Raw genomic sequence first — 24,145 nt, forward strand, 5'->3', positions numbered from 1 at the left:
AAATGAGTCCACGGATTTTCTTAGCCCCCAGAAAATGTCCTTCCTCTTTCCATCCCAGTGTCAACGACTTCCCCAGCCCGTCTCCTTTCGGCCGGACTTCTCTGTACTTTCGTTGGACCAGAAAGGCGGAGGGAGGGAAGAGGAAGGGTGAAAGACCAATTCCGTGTTGTTTACAAGGAGTAGGCGAGTCTAGGAATCGGTCCGCGAGGGCGGAGCCGAGGAAGCCGGCACTTCTTCCTTCTTTCCCCTCCCTCCCCAGCCTTCCCCGCGAGCGGACGCGGCAGCGCCTCTGTCTCGCTTTTTCTTATTTTTTCCCCCCTTTCCCCTTTCTTTTTTTTTTTTTTTTTTCTTTTCTTTTCCCCCCTCCCCCCCTTTCACCATTTCCTCTCGGAGGCGCTTTCCCCGGGCAGGGGCAGAGCCGGTCTCACCCCCCCGCCTCTCCCCGGCCCCCGCCGCCCTATGGCTAGAGGGAGCCCCCTCCCCACCCAAGCTCGAGCGGCGGCGGCCTCAGGCCGGGGGTCATCATGGAACTAATTCGCTGACCGACCCAGCACCCGCAGCCGTGCGTCCCGCTCGAGCGCCAGCGCCGGCGCCCCCCGACCCGCTTCCCCCTCTTCTCCCTCCTCAATCGGCCCCGTAGTCCCGCGCGCACCGCCGCCGCGCGCCGATGAGAATGAGGTGGTAACGGGCCCCCGGATGACCCCGCGTCACCACTGTGAGGCCTACAGCTCAGCCGGGGAGGAGGAGGAGGAGGAAGAGGAGGAGAAGGTGAGGGGCGGGGGCGGGGGCGGGGGCGGGGGGCTCGACGCGTCTCCGCGGCCGGCTTACGCGCTGGGGCCTCGCTGCTGCCCCCGCGCTGCCCCATTGGCGGCGCCCGTGGCCGCGCGCTGCTCGCTGGAGACCCGCCCTCCTGCATCCCCCAGCCCGGGGAACCTCGGGGCAGCCCTCTTCGTCCTCTCCGGCCCAAACCGACCCGGCACCTGCCCAGTTGAAAACAGCGCTACTGTGTTCCTTTTCGGGCCAATTTTTCTGTCAGCGAGTAACTTTTTTTGTGGCAGCGGCAAATTAGCTACTCTGTAGTGCGTGTTGGAGGCTTTACGAGCCTGTGTTAATACACAAAGAAGGGGACACACCCCCACCCTCAGGTTGAACGATCCTGCTGGGACACCAGGAAGATTACTAACTTTGCACAGCGGAGTGAATGCCAAATGAATGGGGTGAACCTTCGGTGCTGTGAAATTCGGGGGAGGGCAACGTTACCCAGGGCTTGGTGCGGGTGGGTGGTGGGAATCCGGAGGAGGTGAGATTTGAGTTGTACCCTAAAGGCTCGATTAAATAACTGAAATTTGAAAGGAGGACAAAGAGGCCTCTGCTGGAGCTAGGAGGTTCCGTTACAGATCCTTTTGGCAGAAGTTGACATTTGGGTAGCAAAACAGTGGAATGTGTTTCGGGAGGTAGAATGGATTCAGACTTTGAAGGGGTTTGAACTAAAATATTTATGTTTTATTCTGTCAATGGCGAGCCACTCGACTTAGAGCAGCAGGGTGTTACGGTAATGACGTTAAATAACAACACTTGATGAGGCTGATTATCTGCCAGGCATTCTCCTAAACGGCTTGCAATTCATTTAATCCTCCCAAGGCTGGTAGTAGGAGCCTCATCTTACAGATGAGGAAAACTGAGACGCCTCAAGATTAAGTAATTTTCTCCTTAGGCAACACGGCTAAAACCCGGTAACCAGAATTAAGCCTAACTCTATGCTGTGTGGTATCTGTCCTGAAAATGAGTTTGTTAACAGTGTTAGCTGCTTCTAGCTTTTCCAGGTCATTTGTGGCAGATGAAATAAAAAGGATTGGACAAATAGATTAAGAAATAATGGACGGAATAGATTTAGATTGGCTAGTCTGGGACCAGAGAATCTCCGAGAGATTCTGAGCCCCTGGACTAGAAATTTCTTGATACCGATGAAGGGCCGACTAAAGTTCAGGAAAGACGATCTGTAGTTACAGATAGTTTATGTGGTAATGTGACATCCTAGTAGGTTAGAATGGAACTTAGCATGTGTCTTGGTCAAAATTGGAAACTTGAGTGTGTCCGTGTTTTATGTTGTGTAATACATTAAAAATGAAGAATATTCATCTTCCTGTGTATGTTTCTTCGTCTTTAAAATGGGCTTTATGGCTGAAATGGGGGTGTAGTAAGAAAAATAAAAATAAAAAACTCGAAAAAAAGGGCTTCCCACAATTTGATTAAATTGTGGGAAGGTTACATGAGTTAATATGGCATAGCGCTTTGAACAATAGGCCGTCAAGTAGTAAGCACTCAGTGCTTTTACTTGTTAAGCTCTTTACAAGTGAAGATATTAATTATTAGGCATATGCTCAACTCCGGAGATTAACATCAAATAATTCATTATTAGAAAAGGCAAGTCTACCAATAATCATCACAAAGCAACTAGATGTAAAAGTAGAATTATGTCCAAGTACAGATGTGGGAAGGCAGAGCACAACAGCACAAATCCGGAGAGTCTTACAGACTGATGGCTACTTTAGGAAGGGAAGTATGAACTAGAGGATATACCAAGTTGAAACAACAGTGTGTACAGCCATGGAGATTAGGAAAGAGCATATACTTGGAATCGCAAATACCTTTAATTCATTGTTTCCAGTGCATAAAGTCAAGGAGGGAATAGTAAAACTTCAGTTTCTTGTATGGCCACATTAATCCCTCCTTTCAGAAGGGGAACTAAGATTCAGAAGTCAGCACCAGTACAGGATTATTAATGGAATTAGTATGATAATGATGGCAAATACAGTAATAGATATTAGTGAAGTTGTTTATATTGTATACCCAGCACTGTGCAGCACTTTTCCTCAGAGGAGCAGGGGACCATGTATGTATATCTGTAATAGTTATGCTGTACAATAAGCCTTTTATAAACTATTGCCTCAGACATTAAGCTATTTGATAACCGTGGAGAAAGGAGAAGCAGCAGCAATTGAGAGAATGGAAGGAGAAATGTGAAGCTGGCATAAAGTTTGTGTGTGGAATATGCCAACCAAAATAGTCTTTTGTTATTTCCTGCTTTTCTAAAAAAGCTTGCAAAATTGGATATGACCAACGATAGACATACAGTAACAAAATAGAACTATATAGTTCTGTTTATTCAAACAGTAAAATTGTGTTTTAAATGTTTGCATTTTATTTCTTAGCAGAATTTATTAATCCAACTCAAAATGTGTTTTACACGTTAGAAAACAGGCTTGTGCACTGTCAGTAAAAGAAAACCCAAGCCCATGCTTTCTGTATCATAGTATGTCTTACTAGTCTTGTCTTTTGTTCTCTCTTTATATAGAACATACATTATGACCCTTTACTGCTAAATATTTCAGAATAATAGTAATACTTTCTTACAGAATCACAGCAAAATTTTCAATTTTGGTAAATTTAGCAATCGATACATTGACTTGTGTAATCTGTCCCAGTTATCTCATTTGACCCAATAATGACCTTTACACCATTTGTCTCCTTCCAGTACTGGATCCAATTGAAGGTCAGGTATTGCAGTTTCTTTTCAATTTTTTTTTTTTTTTTTTTTTTTTTTTGGAGACAGAGTGTCCCTCTGTTGTCCAGGTTGGAATTCAGTGGCGTAATCGGCTAAATGCAACCTCCACCTCCTGGGTTCAAGTGATTCTTCTGCCTCAGCCTACCGAGTGACTGGGGCCGCAGGCGTGCACCGCTACGCCTGGCTCATTTTTGCATTTTTAGTAGAGATGGGTCTTACCATGTTGGCCAGGCTGGTCTCCAACTCCTGGCCTCAAGTGATCCGCCTACCTTGGCCTCCCAAAGTGCTGGGAGTACAGGCATGAGCCACCCTGTGCAGCAATTTTTTGTGGCCTCATTTAATCTGCAACATCCCCAAAGGTATCCCCCATTGTTTTTGTCTTGCAATTATTTGTACCCCATTTTTATTTTATTTTATTTATTTATTTTTTTTTAGAGATTGGGTCTCACTTTGTTACCCAGGCTGGAGTGAGGTAGTGTAATCATAGCTGACTGCAGCCTCAAACTCCTGGGCTTATGTAATCCTCCCACCTGAGCCTCCTGGGTAGCTGAGACTACGGGCAGGCGTATGATATCATGCCTGGCTAATTTAAATTTTTTTTTTTTTTTTGGTAGAGATAGGTCTTGCTCTGTTGCCCAGGCTGGTCTCAGACTCCTGGCCCCGAGTGCTTCCCTCCTGCCTCACAAAGTTCTGGGATCACAAGCAGGTGCCACCATGCCCTGCTATCTGTCCCATTTTTAAAAGTTTAAGGAAATTATGCCTCTTTTTACTTTGTTAGCTTTCTCCAGAGTGAGCAAAGAGTGATTCTTTTGTTTTTTTCCTATTGATAATGTTGTATTGCATTGGTTTCTGAATCTTAAAACAAGCTTGCATTCCTGGAACAAATCCCACTTGGTTATGGTGTATAATTCTTTTTTTATATTGCTGGATTCAGTTTGCTAGTATTTTGTTGAGAAATTTTGCATTTATATTCAGAAGAAATACTAATCTAGTTTTCTAGTGATGTCTGTCTGGTTTTGGTAGCAGGGTAATAATAACTGGCTTCAAAGAATAAGTTGGGGAGAATTTGTAAAGAATTGTTATTAGTTTTTCTGAAAATGGTTGGTAGAATTAGCCAGTGAAGCCATCTGGGCATGGATTTTTCTTTGACAGTGCTTTAAAAAATTAACTGTTTAAATCTTTGGTTTTACAACTACTCAGCTTTTTCTTTCTTTCTTTCTTTTTCTGTTTTTGTTGGTTTTTTTTTTTTTTTTTTTTTTTTGGAATAATCTCACCAGTGCAGCTTTTTACTTCTTAAGTTTTGGTATTTTGTATTTCTGGGAACTGGACCATTTCATCTAAATTTTCCAATTTAGTTGCACACAGTTGTTCATAAAATTCCTTTATAATTCTTTTTGTTTCTGTAAGGTAGGTAGTAATGTCTTTTTTTTAGTCTTGATTTTAGTAATTTGTCCTCTGTATTTTCGTGGTCAGTCCAGCTAGCTAAAGGTTTGTCCATTTTTATCTTTTCAAAGAATCAGCTTCTGGTTTCATTGACTTTTCACTGCTGTTTTTGTATTCTCTACTTCATTAATTTCCATTCTAATATTTAATATTTCCTTGCTTCTGTCTTGCTTTAGGAACAGTTTACTCTTCTTTTTCCATTATGTTAAAGTAGAAGATGAGGCTCTTGATTTGAGATACCTTTTTTTAGTAGAGGCATTTTCAGGTATTATTTCTAAGCACTGCTTTAATTGTATCTGATAAGTTTTGGTATGTTATGTCTTCATTTTCACCCATCTCAAAGTATTTTCTTATTTCCCATGTGACTCTAACCAGATACCTTTGTTTTTAAAAAAAAAAAAAAAAAAAGTTGTTACAATATAAACATTTGAAAGTCATACTGAGGGCTTTAATTGTAGGCCATTGGAGAACAGGAATCCATTGAACCTGATTTATTTCTGTTTACATGATTCTACTTTATGTGTCTCTCTCTCTCTACCCATCTAAACCCTCTAAAAATAATCTTGAAATCTAGTGAAGAAACTTGAGTCACTAGTGACAGTCAGTTGTTGGGATAGCTTGTGAAGGCTGGTGGATCCATTTGGTTGTAGCTAATGGCGTGAAAGAATTATTAAAGTTCTATGGTTTTTAATAGGAGTTTGGAAGAAACCTTAGAACCTGTGAAGTCTAATCTTGACCCAAATAGCTGTTTCTTCTAAATATCTCTTGACAGATGGTCATCTAGTTTACATTCCATTTTTTTATATAGAGAAAGGTTTTCAACTGTGTTGCCCAGGCTGGTCTTGAACTACTGTGCTCCAGTGATCCTCCTGCCTTGGCCTCCCAAAGTGTTGAAATTACGGAAATCAGCCACAGCATCTGGCCTTCATTCCATTTCTAATGTTAATATTTCTATCTGCATTAGAAGAAATTATAGTGAGCTTGCTCACCAAATTGTTGAAGATCTGAGAAAGGTACCAAGGCAACAAAATTGGAATCTCAATATCTCAGCAGTATGCAACAGGGATGGAATATAACAAGATGACCTTTTTTCTTTTTTATAAAGAATATTTTGTTCTGAACAAGGATGTGTCAAAACAAAAAAGGAAGGTACCCAAACGCCACACACAATGGGTTAGGGCAGGTAGGGGTAAAGCTGGCTTAACAAGGAACCTAAGAAAGTCTCTTAACAGTTTTTGTTGACCGTAAATTATATCTGAACTGATACTGAGGTGTCTTCAAAAAAAAAAGCTAACAAGGGCCACGACTGGTGGCTCACACGTGTAATCCAAGCACTTTGGGAGGCCAAGGCAGGCCGATCACTTGAGGTCAGGAGTTCGAGACCAGCCTGGCCAACATAGTGAAGCCCGTCTCTACTAAAAATACAAAAATTAGCCATATGTGGTGGTGCATGCCTGTAACCCCAGCTATTCAGGAGGCTAAGGGAGGAGAATCACTTGAGCCTGGGAGGTGGAGGTTGCAGTGAACCGAGATTGTGCCACTGCACTCCAGCCTGGCCAACAGAATGAGACTCTTGTCTCAAAAAAAAAAAAAAAAAAAAAAAAAAAAGGCCAATGATTTTAGATTGCATTTATGGTAAAACTAAAGCTAATTTAGAAGAGGCAAAATATCCTGAGGAGCTATCGAAGTTTTCAACTATGAAAAAGATGAATTGGTGTGCATGATAGCACTCTTTAAAGATTGGAAATACTGGTGTGAAAGAGATGAGATTTTGGTAGGTTAAAGTTCTGAACAAGGATGTATATAAAAAAAGAAAATGCCAGAACCCCACACACAGTGGGTTGTTGCAGGTGGGGGTAGAGTTTTTTTGGTTGTATGTTTTTGTTTTGGGCTCCAGTAGTTGGAACTGGAACAATTGGTTGGGTCTCTGTTTCATCAAAGTACTGTGCTGTGGACACAGTGAGTAATAAAAAAATGATATTGGCAGATGTGACTGCATAGAGATTTATTTCTTTAGAGACAGGGTCTCATTCTGTTGCTGGGGCTGGAGTGCAGTGGCATGATTTTGGCTCACTGCAACCTCAGCCTCCCAGGCTCAAGTCATTCTGCCACCTCAGCCTCCCACGTAGCTTGGACCACAGGCACACACCACCACGCCTGCCTAATTTTTGTATGTTTTATGGAGATGGAGTTTCACCACATTGCCCAGGCTGGCGTCAAACTCCGTGACTCAAGCAGTCTGCCCTCCGCAGCCTTCCAAAGTGCTAGGATTACAGGCCTGAGCCACTGCACCTGGCCAGGAATTTATAACATAGTTGGGGAGTTAGTGGAAAGCTGCTTTATGACATGATGAAAGAATCAAGAGTTTTTAGAAGAAATTACGTTTGAGATAGGTCTTTTTGGATTAGTATTAGTTCTTTTTCTGTTCTATTTACCCTTTGTTGTCTTAGTATGAAAATATTTTATGCTAATTATAGAAGATTTGCAAAAACTCAGGTGTTTAAAGACACAAAAATTAACAAAATCGTAATTGAGTTAACCAGAATTAGTCTCTAGTAAGTTGAGAAGCAAGTAGGTAGCATATGTGAAGTGGTACATAGGAAAGAGCTGGAGTTGGGATAGAATGTGGAAATTATAGAAGTGGTTTGCTATTTTTTGCTTTTCCAAATCTTTTATATTTTAAAAAATTGGAACTTTTTACATGTTAATTCTGGATATTTAAAAAAATTCTTAGAGCCCATGAATCTGAAGTATGTAATACAGGTATGTAGTTGAGAAAGTCACATTGTTAGTGAAATTTATAATGAAAACCAGCATTCTCCTATGCTAGGCCTTTCTCACCCTTTTCTTACTCCGCAGAGGTTAACTACTCCCAGCTCTTTCCTGCTTCTCCCGTTATTTAGCATCACATTTTCAAACAACTTGCTCTACTGCTGTGTTTTGACATTTCAGTTTGAGATATTTATGGATTTCCTACTATGAAATGTAAAGACGTGGCTTTTATTTTACCCTCTTCCAATATCCATAGTTATGTCTCCACATCCTCCCAATGTGATTTTATCATACTGTGATCTATCCAGTATTTTCATTATTATTGCTGTATAGATATTGTGATATATTATTTACTTTCTTAAACTCTTTTTTCTGAAGTTCATTACCTTTTTAGTTGCTTACCTTTCAACAAATCTAGCTGAGCCTTTTCACATTCTTTTTTGTTTTTTTTTTTTTGAGATGGAGTCTTGCCCTGTCACCGGGCTGGAGTGCAGTGGTGCAATCTTGACTCATTGCACCCTCCGTCTCCTGGGTTCAGGCGATTTTCCTACCTCAGTCTTCCAAGTAGCTGGGATTACAGGCACCTGCCACCATGCCTGGCTAAGTTTTGTATTTTTAGTAGAGACGGGGTTTCACCATATTTGTCAGGCTGGTCTTGAACTCCTGACCTCGTGATCTGCCCATCTCCACCTCCCAAAGTGCTTAGGATTAACAGATGTGAGCCACCGTGCCCAGCCACCTTTTCACATTCTTTAGCAGTTTCTTAATCCAATTTTCTACACACAGTCAAACCTCAAGTCTGTAGTTTGCTGCTTTTTTTTTTTTTTTCCCCCTAAACCTAGAAGCCTATGCAGTGGCTTACCCCTGTAACCCCAGTGCTTTGGGAGCCCAAGCAGGAGGATTGCTTGAGGATGGGCAACCTAGCAAAACTGCATCTCTACAAAAAAAAAAAAAAAAAAAATTACCTGGGCTTGGTGGTGTGCATCTATAGTCCCAGCTATTTGGGAGGCTGAGGCGGGAGGATCACCTGAACGCAGGAGTTCAAGGCTGCGGTGAGCCACTATACCACTGCACTCTAACCTGGGCAACAGAGTGAGACTCTGTCTCCAAATACATATAAACATAAAACCTAGAGACATTTCCCTTGGACTCTGTGTTGTCTTGCACTGCTAAACTTACTATTTAGACATGCTGCTCATTTTAGAGTGCTAGTCATTGTACTGTGGAGCCTTGTAGGTGAGCACTGTTCAGTAGAACTTACTGCATTAATAGGAATGTTCCTTTTCTGCACTGTCCGATACAGTATCCACTAGCCACATGTGGTTACTGAAGTAAGGCTATTGTGACTGAAGAAATAAGTTTTTTTGTTTGTTTGTTTTTGAGACGGAGTCTCACCCTGTTGCCCAGACTGGAGTGCAATGGCGTGATCTCAGCTCACTGCAACCTCCGCCTCCCATGTTCAAAGGATTCTCCTGCCTCAGCCTCCCTAGTAGCTGGGATTACAGGCACCCGCCAGCATGCCCAGCTAATTTTTGTGTTTTCAGTAGTGACAGGGTTTCACCATGTTGGCCAGGCTGGTCTCCAATTCCTGACCTAGTGATCCACCTGCCTTGGCTTTCCAAAGTGCTGGGATTACAGGCATGAGCCACCACGCCTGGCCAGTTTTTAAATTTTATTCAGCTCATATTTAAATATCTACATGTGTAGCTGATGGATACGGAATTGGAAGCACAATTTAAGATGATTTCATACTGAAAAAGTGGGAATGAGTAGGATTTAATGTAATTGATATATTCTCTTTTTAATGAAGGAAAAATGTTAGTGGCCCTTGTCTGATTAGGTTTTTAAGAGGAATGTTTGAAATAATTCTAGGAATTCCTGGTGAAGAAGTCAGTGACAAAGTTTTGACAATTTGAAACATTAATAACATCTTTTGATCAAGGTCCAAAGGTTCTATCAATTACGTGGCCTTGTTTTTATTCTCTTTATAACTGAATTTCAGATTTAAAGTGTGGATGTTTTAGATAACTGATTATTTTGGTATTTTAATATGATATTTTAAAGAGCTGTAAAATCCTATACTGCCTCATAGCATTCTTATGTTGTTTTATGAGTTGCTTAATAAGTACTTTATATAATGCTACACTTACTCTGTAACTAATTTTAAAACATATTTGATTTTGTAGGTAGCTACATCAAGCTGGCTAGCAGGCAGATCCAAAGGATATCATGAAGTTTCCAGGGCCTTTGGAAAACCAGAGATTGTCTTTCCTGTTGGAAAAGGCAATCACTAGGGAAGCGCAGATGTGGAAAGTGAATGTGCGGAAAATGCCTTCAAATCAGGTAATGATTTAAGACCGATTAATTTTATTAGAAATAAGCATACCACTGCCATACATAATAATATCTTGACACTGCATTGGAGGAATTTGTACCATTTAAGGATGTGCTATATTTGAGAGACATCTCCCTGTTTCTTTTTTGTGTAACAGGGTCTCACTCTGTCATCCAGTCTGGAGTGCTGTGGCATGATCTCAGCTCACTGCATCCCGCGCCTCCCTGGCTCAAGCGATCCTCTCACCTCAGCCTCCTGAGTAGCTGGGACTGCAGGCACATGCCACCATGCCTGGCTAATTTTTTGTATTTTTGGTAGAGATGGAGTTTCACCATGTTGCCCAGCCTAGTTTGGAAGTCCTGAGCTCAAGCAATCCACCAGCCTTGGCCTCTCAAAGTGCTGGGATTATAGGCGTGAGCCACCATGCCCAGCCTCTTCTTTTTTAAAAACTCCTGCTCCTACTGTAGCCGTTTCTTTCTGAAACAAGAGTTAACTGTTTTTGTTTGTTGACCTGTTTTGTTGTTATCTGAGTTACAGCTTTAGGAATATAGTTAAGTTCGTTTTCTTTCCTCATAATCTATACTAACAGTAGTAACCTTCTTTAGATACATAGTTTATAGTTAGCCAGAGGCTGAACATCTTCATACCATTGTCTTTAGTCAACCAAAAACCTACTCTTTCATCAGTAGCGATAAGGAGTTCATGTGAACTACTAAGGTAATACCAATGTTGGAAGCTTTTTAGAAGATAGCCAGCTGGCCTCTTAACTACTGTTGGCTGTATAGTTTTTCTTGTAGAAATTTTTATACTTCTATTATATATAATTATTTTTCACAAATAACTGTGAAGTTTATCCACTCCAAAAGTTCATCGTATAAGATGTCTTATATATCTTTTACTCTTAATATCTAACATGGTGCTTGGAAAATAGAATAGTGGTCAAATGTTCTTTTAATATGCATTAGTGAACGAATGGCAAATATGTAAGTTCCTCCTGTGTTGTTTTAGGCTATCCTTTGCTCATTGGTTTTGAAAGCATATATGCCTTTTTAATTCAATTCTAATTTTTCCAACTTATATCATTCTTTCCCACAAGCTGAAGAAATACATTCTTCATTTACTGTTACTTGTCATTTTGCAAACTGATTAGTTAACCGGAATGTGGAGTGTTTATACATACACTATCTCATTTAATATCTCATTTAATCCTTTGAAAAAGTAGGCAGTAGTCCCAATTTACTCAAGACTTTAATAGAATGATAGTAATAGAATGATAATTTGGGCTGGACGCAGTGGCTCTCGCCTGTAATCCCAGCACTTTGGGAGGCTGAGGTGGGCAGATCACCTGAGGTCAGGCATTCGAGACCAACCATGGTCAACATGGTGAAACCCTGTCTCTACTAAAAATACAAAAATTAGCTGGGTGTGGTGACTCATTCCTGTGACCCAGCTACTTGGAAGGCTGAGGCATGAGAATTGCTTGAACCCAGGAGGCAGAGGTTGCAGTGAGCCGAGATCGCACCACTGCACTCGAGCCTGGGTGACAGGGTGAGACTCCATCTCAAAAAAAAGTTATAATTTGATCCTTTTCCTAAGGTAGTCCTCTTCCTGTGATACTTTTTGTTGTTGTTGTTTTATATTTTTGTGTGCATGTGTGATTTTTAGATTAGTTGGGAATTCAAGTTATTTAGCAAATGTCTGGTGAGTATCTGCCATACTCTAGGCACTATTCTAGGCACTGGGGATACAACAGGAGAAAATAAATTCCTTCCCTTATGTTGTGACATTCTAGTGAGCCTCAAAGCTTTTTTATAGCTGCTTGTAGGACCATTCCTTTCCTCCTCCTGCTATGTCCTTGAGTCAGCATGTAACCAACAATAATATGTTTTTACAGCCTGGTCTTTGAAGATGATATTCTACCTAGATTGTAGTATATTGCTATATTACCAAATAATCTGACCTATTTCTTTCTTTCTTTCTTTCTTTTTTGGTGGAGAAGGAGTTTTTATCTTGTTGCCCAGGTTGGAGTGCAATGGCATGATCTTAGCTCACTGTAACCTCGGCCTCCTGGGCTCAAGTGATTCTCTTGCCTCAGCTTCCCAAGTAGCTGGGATTACAGGCACCCGCCACCACACCTGGCTAATTTTTGTATTTTTAGTAGGGACAGGGTTTCACCGTGTTGGCCAGACTGGTCTCGAACTCCTCACCTCAGGTAATCTGCCTGCCTCAGTAACCCAAAGTGCTGGGATTACAGGCGTGAGCAACCATGCCCAAATCTGGCCTATTTCTGTAGGTGATTTAACAAATACTGGTGTGGTAATACCAGAGAACAGAATAGTATCAGAACTTCTGAGAGAGACCCACTTCTTCAGGATTTGCCTTTAGTAATGCCAAGTAGAAGTCGTATTTAATACTTATAAAATTTGGGTAGCCTTGGTCTGGTGGGGATAGGAGATAAGAATAGGGGTAAAAGGCTATATAGGGGCTTGAGTTGCTTGCCAGGGTAACCCCCAGGGGACACTTCTCTATTCAATTTTTTTTTGTTGTTTTTTTGTTTTTTTTGAGACAGAGTCTTGCTCTGTCACCCAGGCTGGAGTGCACTGGCACCATCTCAGCTCACTGCAAGCTCCGCCTCCCGGGTTCACTCTGTTCACCTGCTGCAGCCTCCTGAGTAGCTGGGACTACAGGCGCCCACCACAACGCCCGGCTAATTTTTTGTATTTTTTAGTAGAGACGGGTTTCACCGTCTTAGCCAGGATGGTCTTGATCTCCTGACCTCGTGATCCGCCCGCCTCGGCCTCCCAAAGTGCTGGGATTACAGGTGTAAGCCACCGCATTCAGCCACTTCTCTATTCTAGTTCTAACTCTTTTATTTTCTTCTAAGGGACTGGCTTTTTTTTTTTTTTTTACCTCCCTTTCCACTGTTGCTCTGACTTTTCTAATTTTGTTTTGAAGTGTTGGTAAAAATGGAAAAATAAGGTATTTTTAAGCTTTCTCTTATGCCTTTTTCCTCCAGTTTCCTTCTAACTTCCCCTGCCCCGACTATATTTTGAAGTCAGTCTCTCACATAATTCTTGTTTAATTTGCATCGCCTATCCCCTAATTTAGGACAGCGTGGTCAGGCAAGAATATTATATACCTATCACTCATCTTCTATGTGTTTCTGCCACATTCTGCTTCCCTTATGATAGCACAAAGTATTATAATTTTCTGGTGATCTGATTGTGAGGTTCCTTGAGGGGTATGGTTGTGTCATTTTTGTTTACTTGCATATAATAGACTGAAAGTAAGCATTTCAGTGAATGGTGTTTATCATTTCTTTATGATTCATTCAGGTACCTTACTGTGTTCTTGGCACTTGCAGACAACTTCTTTTATATTATGTAATTGTACTTTCAAGTTCATGATAATTTTGTTACATGAATTTGGGGAAAACATTGAAACTGGTCAAAGTGCACACACTTTCAGGTGTTCTCAATTTATTTTGCCAAAGTGCTTTTGATTTACAAAGATAAAACCCTGCCACAAATTGTTTATATACGGATGATTTTCAGTAGAATTTTAGAACTCCAAGGAATCTTACAAAACAGGTTGTTAACAACTTTTCTAGTCATTCTCATCTGGAGTTTGGTTTGCTGCTTCCTACTTCATCAAAGCCAAAAGCAAAAATTCGATTATTATTATTTTTTTTTTCTGAGACAGGGGCTCACTCTGTCGCCCAGGCTGGGGTGCAGTGGCTCCATCACAGTTCACTGCAGCCTCTCTTTCCCAGGCTCAAGTGATCCTCCCACCTCAGCCTCCCAAGTAGCTGAGATCACAGGCACGCACCACCACGCCTAATTTTTTTATTTGTGGAGAAGAAGGCTCACTGTGTTACCCAGGCTGGTTTCAAACTCCTGGGCTCAAGCAATTTTCCTGCCTTGGCCCCCTGCAGTACTGGGATTACAATTGTGAGGCATGCCAAGAAATTTAATTTTTAAAAAAATGTTGAACGTCACAGGTGTAATGAGATGCTGTTGGAGCATAGGAAGGTACTTAGCCCAACTTGAATTATCAGGAAAAGTACCTGGTGGGGAATAACATCAAAATAGCTCTCAAGAGATACATAATAAAGCAGGTGAGATAGAGAAGGGAGCGCGTTCCAGGCAGAAGGAGCAATACGAACAAAGGAGCAGTGATGTAAAATAGCATAGCAGGGGCAAGGAAGGATCATAAATAGAAGTTACTGCTCTTAGAGCATGGAGTTTAAGACAAAGTGATGGAAGATGTTTGAGGTTAGAGAGGTAGGTCATAGATTTGTATGCCATGCTGGGGAATTGTACTTAATCTTTTAGGTAGTGGTGAACCTTTTAGAGTTTAAAGCGGGGGAGGTTGTATATTATAAGGAAGAGACTAGCAGCATGTGGAATATAATATATATGCAGAATATATATTAATAGCAGTCTATATTTTACCACGTTTGATCAATCCATTATAAATTCTCTTTAGGATTATTTGTTCAGCTACTGAATCCTTCTAATCCTATTTGGGCATTCCATATGAGAAACAGTTCACCTGATGAAATCAGGAAATACTGTTTTGGGCTTTCTCTTTTTCTCTTTCATTCTTTATTTTAGAGGAGTAGGAGTGAAATGATAGAGGAATAGGAGTGAAATGAATTACTTAGGCACAGAACTTACTGTTTGTAATGCTGTCATGATAATATTACTGTTTAGTACATGTTTGAATTGATTTGAAAAAGTTACCTTAGACTCAATATTACTTCAGTTAAATTGAGTCTTCTTAAACTGTTATCTTTTGGGTTTTAAAAAAGTTACGGCTAGTTTTGTCTAGTGATGATAACATTGGCCATGTGGGAATTCTTTTCTTGGCCGTATTGTTAAATTTTAGTATGTGGTATATGGGCCACACATAGTGGCTCACACCTGTAATCCCAACACTTTGGGAGGCCAAGGCGGGAGGATTGCTTGAGTCTGGGAGTTCAAGACCAGCCTGGGTAACATAGTGAGACCTCGTCTCTGCAAAAAGTAAAATTAGGCCAGGCGCAGTGGCTCATGTCTGTAATCCCAGCACTTTGGGAGGCTGAGGCGGGCGAATCACTTGAGATCAGGGGTTCGAGACCAGCCTGGCCAACATGGCGAAACCCCATCTCTACTAAAAATATAAAAATTAGCCAGGCGTGATGGCACAAGCCTGTAATCCCAGCTACTTGGGAGGCTGAGGCAGGGAGAATTGCTAGAACCCAGGAGGCGGAGGCTATAGTGAGCTGAGATCGAGCCACTGCACTTTAGCCTGGGTGACAGAGCAAGACTGCGTCTCAAAAAAAAAAAAAAAAAAATTGGCATGGTGGCACGTACCTCTGGTCCTGGCTACTTGGGGGCGCTGAGGTGGGAGGATCACTTGGGCCTGGGAGGTTGAGGGTGCAGTGTGCCATGGTTGTGCCACTATACTCCAGCCTGGGTGACAGAGCAAGACCCTGTCTCAAAAAGATATATATATGGAATATTAAAGTTCAAAGTTATTGTCATGATTTCTTTCATGACTAATTGTTACAGTGTTTAAAATAACTATTCATGTATAATATTTTGTAAATTTGTTTTTCTGACATTGTTAGATAATTGGGTAGTTTAGAGGTAGGAAAGGAGAACTAATAAAATTGGAGTGCTATTTGCATTCTATATATGTGCTTTACATAAGTTATGTCATTTAGTTGTAACTATATGATAATCTCCATATAACTGTATTCTCTTTTTTTGTATATTACCTTTTGTGATTCTTCTTACAATTGTATGTTTCTGTTATTGTTTAATGCCAAACACCAAATAATGACATTGTTTAATGTAATCTGTCATTCAGGGATTTTTTTTTTCTCCCACATTGTATCTCTACCTGAAGGTTGGAGTTAATGGTGTTCTTGTTTTCATAGCTACTGTAAATCATTGTTCCTTTCATCTCCCTAAAGCCTCCCCAGTTTCATGAGTTTATAACATCACCTACGTCTCCTGGGAATTTATTCCCTTGTTGTTGATGTGTTTGGCTGGCTTACTTAACATTACTTTTCCTTATTTGTTGTGGCATTTTGGATAAAAGCTCATCTTGATAGGAATTTAATTTCTCTTGAATGCTTAACTCTTCATCCAGAAGTTCTGTGACTGGCTTTACTTGGTTCTCAGGGATTTTTATGAACCCTTAGTCCAGAAGTAGATTTTAAAGTAGCCTAGATACAAAATTACAGCTAGATATGAGGAATAACTTCTAGTGTTCCATACCATTGTAGGCTTCCTATGGTTAACTTAGGAAATATAAATGAACTATGATAACAGAATGATAGCCCATTTAAAAACTGAAATCAATAGTAATAAGTGAAAGTTACCAGGGGCAACAGATGAATTATACATTTAGAGATAATGAAAAAATACTGAACGGGAAATCAACCTGAAGTAAATGACTGTTTTGAAAGATTTCCACAAACACAAAACATCATTGTTGTTTTAATCTTCCTATATATTATTTGAGTATTCTCCTTATAGCTCTTTCAAGCTGTTTGAAACTACAGTTTGAAAGAGCTATAAGGAGAATACTGAATGTTTCCGACATAAACAACTGGTTTTATTTTTTTAATGGTGACTCCAAAACTTAAGAGTAAAAGTTTTCTAATCACTATTAAAGTGTGTCCCTGCTAAAAATTAAGTCTATACTCAGTAGTAAAGCTTACAACAGCAATAAAACAATAATGTTTTGTGTTTGTGGAAATCTTTCGAAATAGTAATTTACTTCAGGTTAATTTCCTGTTCAATTTTTTCATCATCTCTAGATGTATAATTCATCTGTTGTCCCTGGTATCTTTCACTTATTACTATTGATTTTAGTTTTTTAAATGGGCTATCGTTTCCATTATCATAGTTCATTTATATTTCCTAAGATAAGTTAATGGCTATTTGCTGCGGGAGAAATTCACTATATTTTCTTAATTTTAAGAGTTGGGGGAACTTAACTCCAAAATTACTATCAGTTGATAATAGTGTTACTTAAACTTTAAAGTGTTATATTTTCTGAACACCTAAATTTAATTAAACTATGGATATTTGGTGAGATGATAGTGAAAATTTTAATATAGTAGGAGAATATTGGATGTTGATATTAAATGTGATAACCAATAAAGTTTTATTTTCATCTGTCTCAAGTCTGATAGATTGTGAATAACCTTAACATTTTTAAACATTTTTAAACATAAAAGTGAGGTAGTATTACCTCACTTTTTATGAGAGAGAATTCTAAACATACTCTTGATGATAGCTCAAACTTTGTCTTATGTTTTTAAAATTGTTTCCTTATAGAATGTTTCTCCATCCCAGAGAGATGAAGTAATTCAATGGCTGGCCAAACTCAAGTACCAATTCAACCTTTACCCAGAAACATTTGCTCTGGCTAGCAGTCTTTTGGACAGGTTTTTAGCTACTGTAAAGGTAAGTGTTTTAAGATAGACTTACATATAACCTCATTTGAGTGTACATATGCTAAACCAGAAGCTATTAGTAAACATTCTTTAAGGTAGAAAGAAGTGGAGAACTTTGCTGGAGAGTGATGTATGTACCCATAAGAAGACGTGGTGATGTGTTCTGCTATTGTTTATTTTAGTTTTATTTTTTGAGATAGTTTCACTTTGTTTCCCAGGCTGGAGTGTTTCTGCCTCCTGGGTTCAAGTGAGTTTTGTGCCTCAGCCTCCCACATAGTTGGGACTACAGACACGTGCCACCATGCCAGTCTAATTTTTGTATTTTTAGTAGAGACAGGGTTTTGCCATGTTGGCCAGGCTAGTCTTGAACTCCCGATGTTAAGTGATCAGCCTGCCTTGGTCTCCTAAAGTGCTGGGATTACAGGCATGAGCTACCGCTCCTAGCTTTCTACTAAAAAGCAGAAGTGTTTTTGGAAGTGTTTCTAATTGTATTCTGTAATTTTCTTTTTGTTACAAGTATTCATAACTTTTTAGCCTATGAAATTTTCTATCTCTTGATTTTAGCACAAACCATATAGCATCAGCTGAATATTTTATCATTTTCTAACATTGATGTACAGAGGTGGACAAGGAATCAGACTAAAGTATAAGCTTATTGCACGTTTTTCTCTGTCACTACTTATTGAATATCCATACTATGTGGCTTTCTGAAAAATGTGAAGTGCTTTCTTATGGGCATACTTTGGGATATAACAAAATGTCATAAAACAACCTTGGTATATTTTTGTTGAATGGCAGCATACAAATAATTAGGTTTTATATTGTCCCCATTGTTATGTCATTGGCTGTGTCAAGTTAGTAAGTAGGCCCTCAACATATTTAAAGTAGAAAATGAGCATGCATTTAATGGCAAGGCATGAAAGAGTAGCAAAGTATTTTAACTGTAGGCATTAGTATGCATAAGAATATGTAAACTGGGGGAACTGTCAATTAAAATGCTTTATTAGGTATACAAAATAGAAGCCAAAGAATTAAGGAGTGTAAGACTGAATAGCCGCTGAGTTTCAAACTTCTACTCTTAAGAGACTTACTAAACATGACAGGACCCAAAAAATAAGAAATATGAAAAAAATGAGATACTTAGCAGAATTCTTTAATTGTTCCAGAAATTTCCCCAACTTTGTTGCAAATGTTTAATAAACACAGCAAGAATCTCATGATAGAAACTACAACAATGTGTTCACTAATAGTTTTTGAAAAATATACTGTCCCAGAAAGGACACTAACCTTAAACTCATCTTTCTGTGGAATTATCTGTGAAAAGTAGGTTAGATGTAGTGGAGAAGGGAGGGAGGAGTGATGTGGACTTGTTGCTAAGATAAAAGTAGGCATTTTTCAGATATCCCAGATTGCAAGCAGCTTTAAAAAAATGTTTACATACACAGAAAATATATTTTTTAATTTGGGGAATATTATTAAAAACTTCTAAATCAGACTTTTTTTCTGCTGGATGGAAATGAGCTTTGGCTAACTGGCTTTGGTTGAACTTTGAGCAATGGAATTTATATTATTTTTGTAGAATATCATATGGCTAGGATTGTAATGTTAAAAGTTAGCCCTGGAGACACTTGATCTTGCAAGTGTACTTTCCTTGCTTTCATTACTGCTCTAAAGCTTTTCAATAAACTTCTTTCCTATTCTTAAAAAAGTTAGCTCTGATCTAAAAAGCAGTGACAGTCATATTAATTGAATTCCATAGCATTTTGTATATACCTGTCTCATCTGTATATCTCTGTTTTTAAAACAGTTATAAAAAGTTCAACCGTTTTTGAAAAATCAATAAAGTTGCTTTTTCCCTCTTCAAAATTTTAGGCTCATCCAAAATACTTGAGTTGTATTGCAATCAGCTGTTTTTTCCTAGCTGCCAAGACTGTTGAGGAAGATGAGGTAATAAATCCTTTCAAAATGTTTTTCTGTGAAAATTTCTCTCCATTAACTTGCTTCTTGTTTGCCAAAACAAAAATCGTAAATGAGTTTCTTTCTGTCCTTTTCTCCCTGTCCCTGTTCCCCTTTGCTTTGAATAGAGAATTCCAGTACTAAAGGTATTGGCAAGAGACAGTTTCTGTGGATGTTCCTCATCTGAAATTTTGAGAATGGAGAGAATTATTCTGGATAAGTTGAATTGGGATCTTCACACAGCCACACCATTGGATTTTCTTCATATTGTAAATATACCTGAAGTCTTTTAGTTTCTTATTTGAGTGTGTAGCCTTCAGTAAATTAAAAAATAGATTGCCTACTCATTTATTTTGTACTGGTTTTTAGGAAAAAGAAAACTATTGATATCCAAGGAAAAATTATAAATTAGTATATATGTCATATCACTGAAGCTTAAATCACAAACTTAGAAATTGAACAGGTTAGGCTGGGTGTAGTGGCTCATGCCTGTAATCCCAGCACTTTGGGAGGCTGAGGCAGGCAGATCACTTGAGGTTAGGAATTTGAGACCAGCCTGGCCAACATGGCAAAACCCTGTCTCTACTAAAAATAGAAAAACTAGCCGGGCATGGTGGTGGGCACCTGTAATCCCAGCTACTCGGGATGCTGAGGCAGGAGAATTGCTTGAACCCAGGAGGCGGAGGTTGCAGTGAGTTGAGATCATGCTACTGCACTCCAGCTTGGGCAACAGAGTGAGACTCTGTCTCACAAAAAAAAAAAAAAAAAAAAAAAAATTGAATAGGTTGCATCAATTTCTATATGTAATTTCCTATATATTTAAATCAAGTTAAAATGATGTTTTTGTGATTTTCAGTTCCATGCTATTGCGGTATCAACTAGGCCTCAGTTACTTTTCAGTTTGCCCAAATTGAGCCCATCTCAACATTTGGCAGTCCTTACCAAGCAACTACTTCACTGTATGGCCTGCAACCAACTTCTGCAATTCAGAGGATCCATGCTTGCTCTGGCCATGGTTAGTCTGGAAATGGAGAAACTTATTCCTAATTGGCTTTCTCTTACAATTGAACTGCTTCAGAAAGCACAGGTAGGTGTCAGTCTAATTAAATAGTGTTCTTTTTAAGTTTTTCTATTATTGGAATACATAGAGTTACCAAACTGAAAGACATTTCTAATGTTGTAATGGCAAACCATTCTTTAGACAAGAGTAAAGTATATATTTTAAATTTACAGGCTAGATGTTCTCTTGTTTTCTTATAAAACTTATATAGTGGCTGGGCAGTGGCTCACGCCTATAATCCCGGCACTTTGGTAGGCCGAGATGGGCGGATCACAAGGTCAGGAGATCGAGACCATCCTGGCCAACACGGTGAAACCCCATCTCTACTAAAAATACAAAAAAATTCTCCAGGCATAGTGGTTGGTGCCTGTAGTCCCAGCTACTCGGGAGGCTGAGGCAGGAGAATGGCGTGAACCCAGGGGGCAGAGCCTGCAGTGAGCCGAGATGGCGCCACTGCACTCCAGCCTGGGCGACTGAGCGTGACTCTGTCTCAAAAAAAAAAAAAAACCTTATATAGTATTTTTAAGATTCCTTTGCACCATTTCTCTTAGATTACTTATCTTTACAATTATAAAATGTTCATAAGATTATCAGTACCATATTGTCCTTTATCCTAGCTACATCTGCAAGTTTTAATGTAGTACTTCTTTACTTCACTCATTTTATAATGGATGTCAGGAACAAAAATTAGAATAAGTTGCTTTTTAGACAAGCAGATAATTTATTGTTGGCTAGTAAGTGAAGTATTTATACCAGACTGGCAGGTAGAAGCCACTTTTCTGAAAGAGGTTTTGCCCTGGCACTTCTGTTATTACCTTAGATTAGTTTGTAACAATCTACAGATTGTTATAAAATGTATAGGTTGATAAATTATCCACCACCTAAGTAAAATGTAAAGGTTCAGTAGAGAAAATTCTCATCCAAATGGAAAGTTGGTGAGAGTGCTGTATGTTAGCAACTACTTTGAGAGAAGCCTTACTGGTTCTATTCATGTCACCAAATAGAACTTACCAAGTTTAGATCTGCTGCAAACCATTTTCCTGCCAGCTGAATCCATAAAAGACTCATGAAACTACTTTCCCTTTATATGGCTATTTATTCTTATTTAACAGTAGTTATTCTGATTTGTTTTATTGGATTTTACTTAGAAGATTGTGAAATTCTAAGCTTAACATTTTGCAATAAACTAATTTGTAGCAAAGAACTGCAGTTATTGAGCTAAAAATTTAGAATATTATAAAAGAAAAACATAATAGTTGAATTTGGTGTTTTTCTAAGAAAGTTGTAATTGATCTTATAGCAAACATTTTAAGAAGTATGTCTGAAGAAAATGAAGCAGACAAAAAAGAATTTTTTTTAAACAAGTATGTCAGTGCTTTTAAGAATTTTAGGCTCTAGTTTGTGAGCAGAGGGGGACTCAGTCTTTTCATAAAAAAGGTTGATGATCAGAGCAGTATGTTAGCTAGAGATCTACCTGTGTAGTGTAACACGGGCTGTTTTTTGTTTTCAAGGGATATCTTAATCGTCTTAGATTGAAATAATTAAATGCTATAATGAAAATTCTACGAAGTAATTGCTCATGAGAATTTTTAGAAATTATGAGAAACCATCATTTAAATGAATAATATGACACAGAAAATTTACTTTGCTCACCCCGGACTGTTGGAAAGAAAAGTTGAATATTAATCACTCACATTAGACTGTGAAGTAAAGGAATAGGCTTAATAGAAAACCTCCTACATTATATTATTTTTAAATGCCTTCCGACTTGGTCTCTGTGCTTATTCTCAAGATAGTACAGAAAAAGATTGCTCTAAAATGTTAGTGTCAGAGGACAGATTTTGAAGCATAAATAATAATGTAAATAGCATGTGTATTCTGTAGCTTTGAGATCATGTTTTCCTAGTGAAAAACACTGGAAAATCTCCTGATTCTCTTCTGTAAGTTTTCTGGTGCTAGAGGAAGAAAGTATTCACTGAACCTTTTTTTTTTCTCCTTAGCTGAAGGAGTATTACAAATGTGGGATTTGACAGAATCTTTGGAGAAATTGTTTCATTCAACTCCTTTATTTTATAGCTCCAGTGTAGGGAACTGAAGACTTTCTTAGAGCTGCGTAGAGCTACTTAGTAGTGATTTAAAAGAACCAGTGCTTTTTTTCATACCACACAAACCTTAAAAAATTCTAGTTCAGTGGTTTTCACAATTTGTTTGAGAAGTGGAACCCTTTCCCAGTCCCCCTTCCCCCAAGAAAATCTTGTACACACACAATCCCAGAATATAGAATAGAAAAGTGTTTAAGGGCAGAGCCCCACTCAACATAGCCTTTTCCCTTCCATAGCTAGAGATCTACCTATGTAGTGTAGGTTTAGATTATATTATGTAGGTAGTGTTTGGACGTAGTTTGAAAACTGGAAATACAGTGATTTTTTTTTTAAAGAGATTTGCCCCATGTAGTATTCAAATTGCAATGGGGAAGTTAGTGAAGAAAAGGAAGGTCATAAATCTTGGTAGAGACTTTTGGGACTTGTTCTAGCAGTTCTGCTCTAACACCAACCCATGTGGTCCAAACATGGATGGCTCCTAGTTCTTTAGGACTCATTTCTGTTTTTTTGCTAGGTTTCCTGTGTTCAGGTAGGAACACCAGATACAATATCTTTGTGTTTAGACCTGTGACAAGGCCACAATATCAGATACTCTTCCTAGTTTTCTGGTTTTAGTATAGGAAATTCTTGAATCAGATTGCTAAGATCATGCCAAAATCATTTGTGACATGTTTCCCAGTGTCTTGGTTTGAGAAGAGTCCATCACAGACATGTCGTACTGTGAGGAGGCCACTCCCACTAGTTCTGCCTGAGCCCCCACTTTGAGAGAAAAGTATGGTGAGTGTTCCCAGGTTTGAAAGGCAAACTTCCTTTTGTTCCTCTTAACCTCCCACAACTACACCCCTTAAGCTCTTGTGACCACCTGTTGGTCACCATTGTGGGATGGCTAAACCTCTCTCTCCTTACCCTTCTTCTACCCTTGCTCTGTTGTGTGGTTGTGCTCACGTCTTCCTCTTTCTGATGTGGCCCACTCGGATAAACTCAGACCGTTAACTCTACCTAGATTAGTGTGCTGGTCTTTGTAGTTCCTAGCTGGGCAGTAGTCAAAGTCCATGTTCTAGTTGTAGAGTAGGTGCAGCCATAAAACAGAACAAAATCATGTCCTTTGCAGCAACATGGATGCAGCTGGAGGCCATTATCCTAAGTGAATTAACACAGGAACAGAAAACCAAATGCCACACGTTCTCACTTACAAGTGGGAGGTAAACATTGGGTACACGTGGACATAAAGATGGCAACAGTAGAAACTGGGGACTACTAGAGCGGGGAGGGAGGGAGGGGAGTAAGGGTTGAAAAACTGTTGGGTACTGTGCTCACTACCTGGTTGACAGGATCACTTTTACTCCAAACCTCAGCATCATGCAATATATACCTAGGTATATATTGCACATGGGTACCCCCTGAATCTAAAAGTAAAAAGAAGCAAATTAAAAAAAAAAAAAAAAAAGGAAGAAAC

General features: G+C 39.3%; 1 protein-coding gene across 3 annotated transcripts in view; it reads left to right on the forward strand.

Annotated features, from left to right (window-relative positions):
- The first annotated feature begins 244 nt into the window (after window positions 1–244).
- The window catches only part of CCNI (cyclin I), a 28,638-nt gene continuing 4,737 nt past the window's right edge, over window positions 245–24,145 (forward strand). The window contains exons 1-6 of one of the 3 annotated variants that reach the window (XM_005554987.4): window positions 245–768; window positions 9,967–10,123; window positions 17,453–17,581; window positions 19,444–19,518; window positions 19,656–19,796; window positions 20,384–20,614. In XM_005554987.4, the coding sequence (XP_005555044.1) occupies window positions 10,010–10,123; window positions 17,453–17,581; window positions 19,444–19,518; window positions 19,656–19,796; window positions 20,384–20,614 (690 nt within the window). In that variant the 5' untranslated portion in view covers window positions 245–768; window positions 9,967–10,009. The remainder of the gene's footprint in view (window positions 769–9,966; window positions 10,124–17,452; window positions 17,582–19,443; window positions 19,519–19,655; window positions 19,797–20,383; window positions 20,615–24,145) is intronic. The other 2 variants (XM_074039844.1, XM_005554988.4) reach the window with 2 other exon arrangements.

Source organism: Macaca fascicularis, chromosome 5 (genome assembly GCF_037993035.2).
Source record: "Macaca fascicularis isolate 582-1 chromosome 5, T2T-MFA8v1.1".
Classification (NCBI taxonomy): Eukaryota; Metazoa; Chordata; class Mammalia; order Primates; family Cercopithecidae; genus Macaca; species Macaca fascicularis.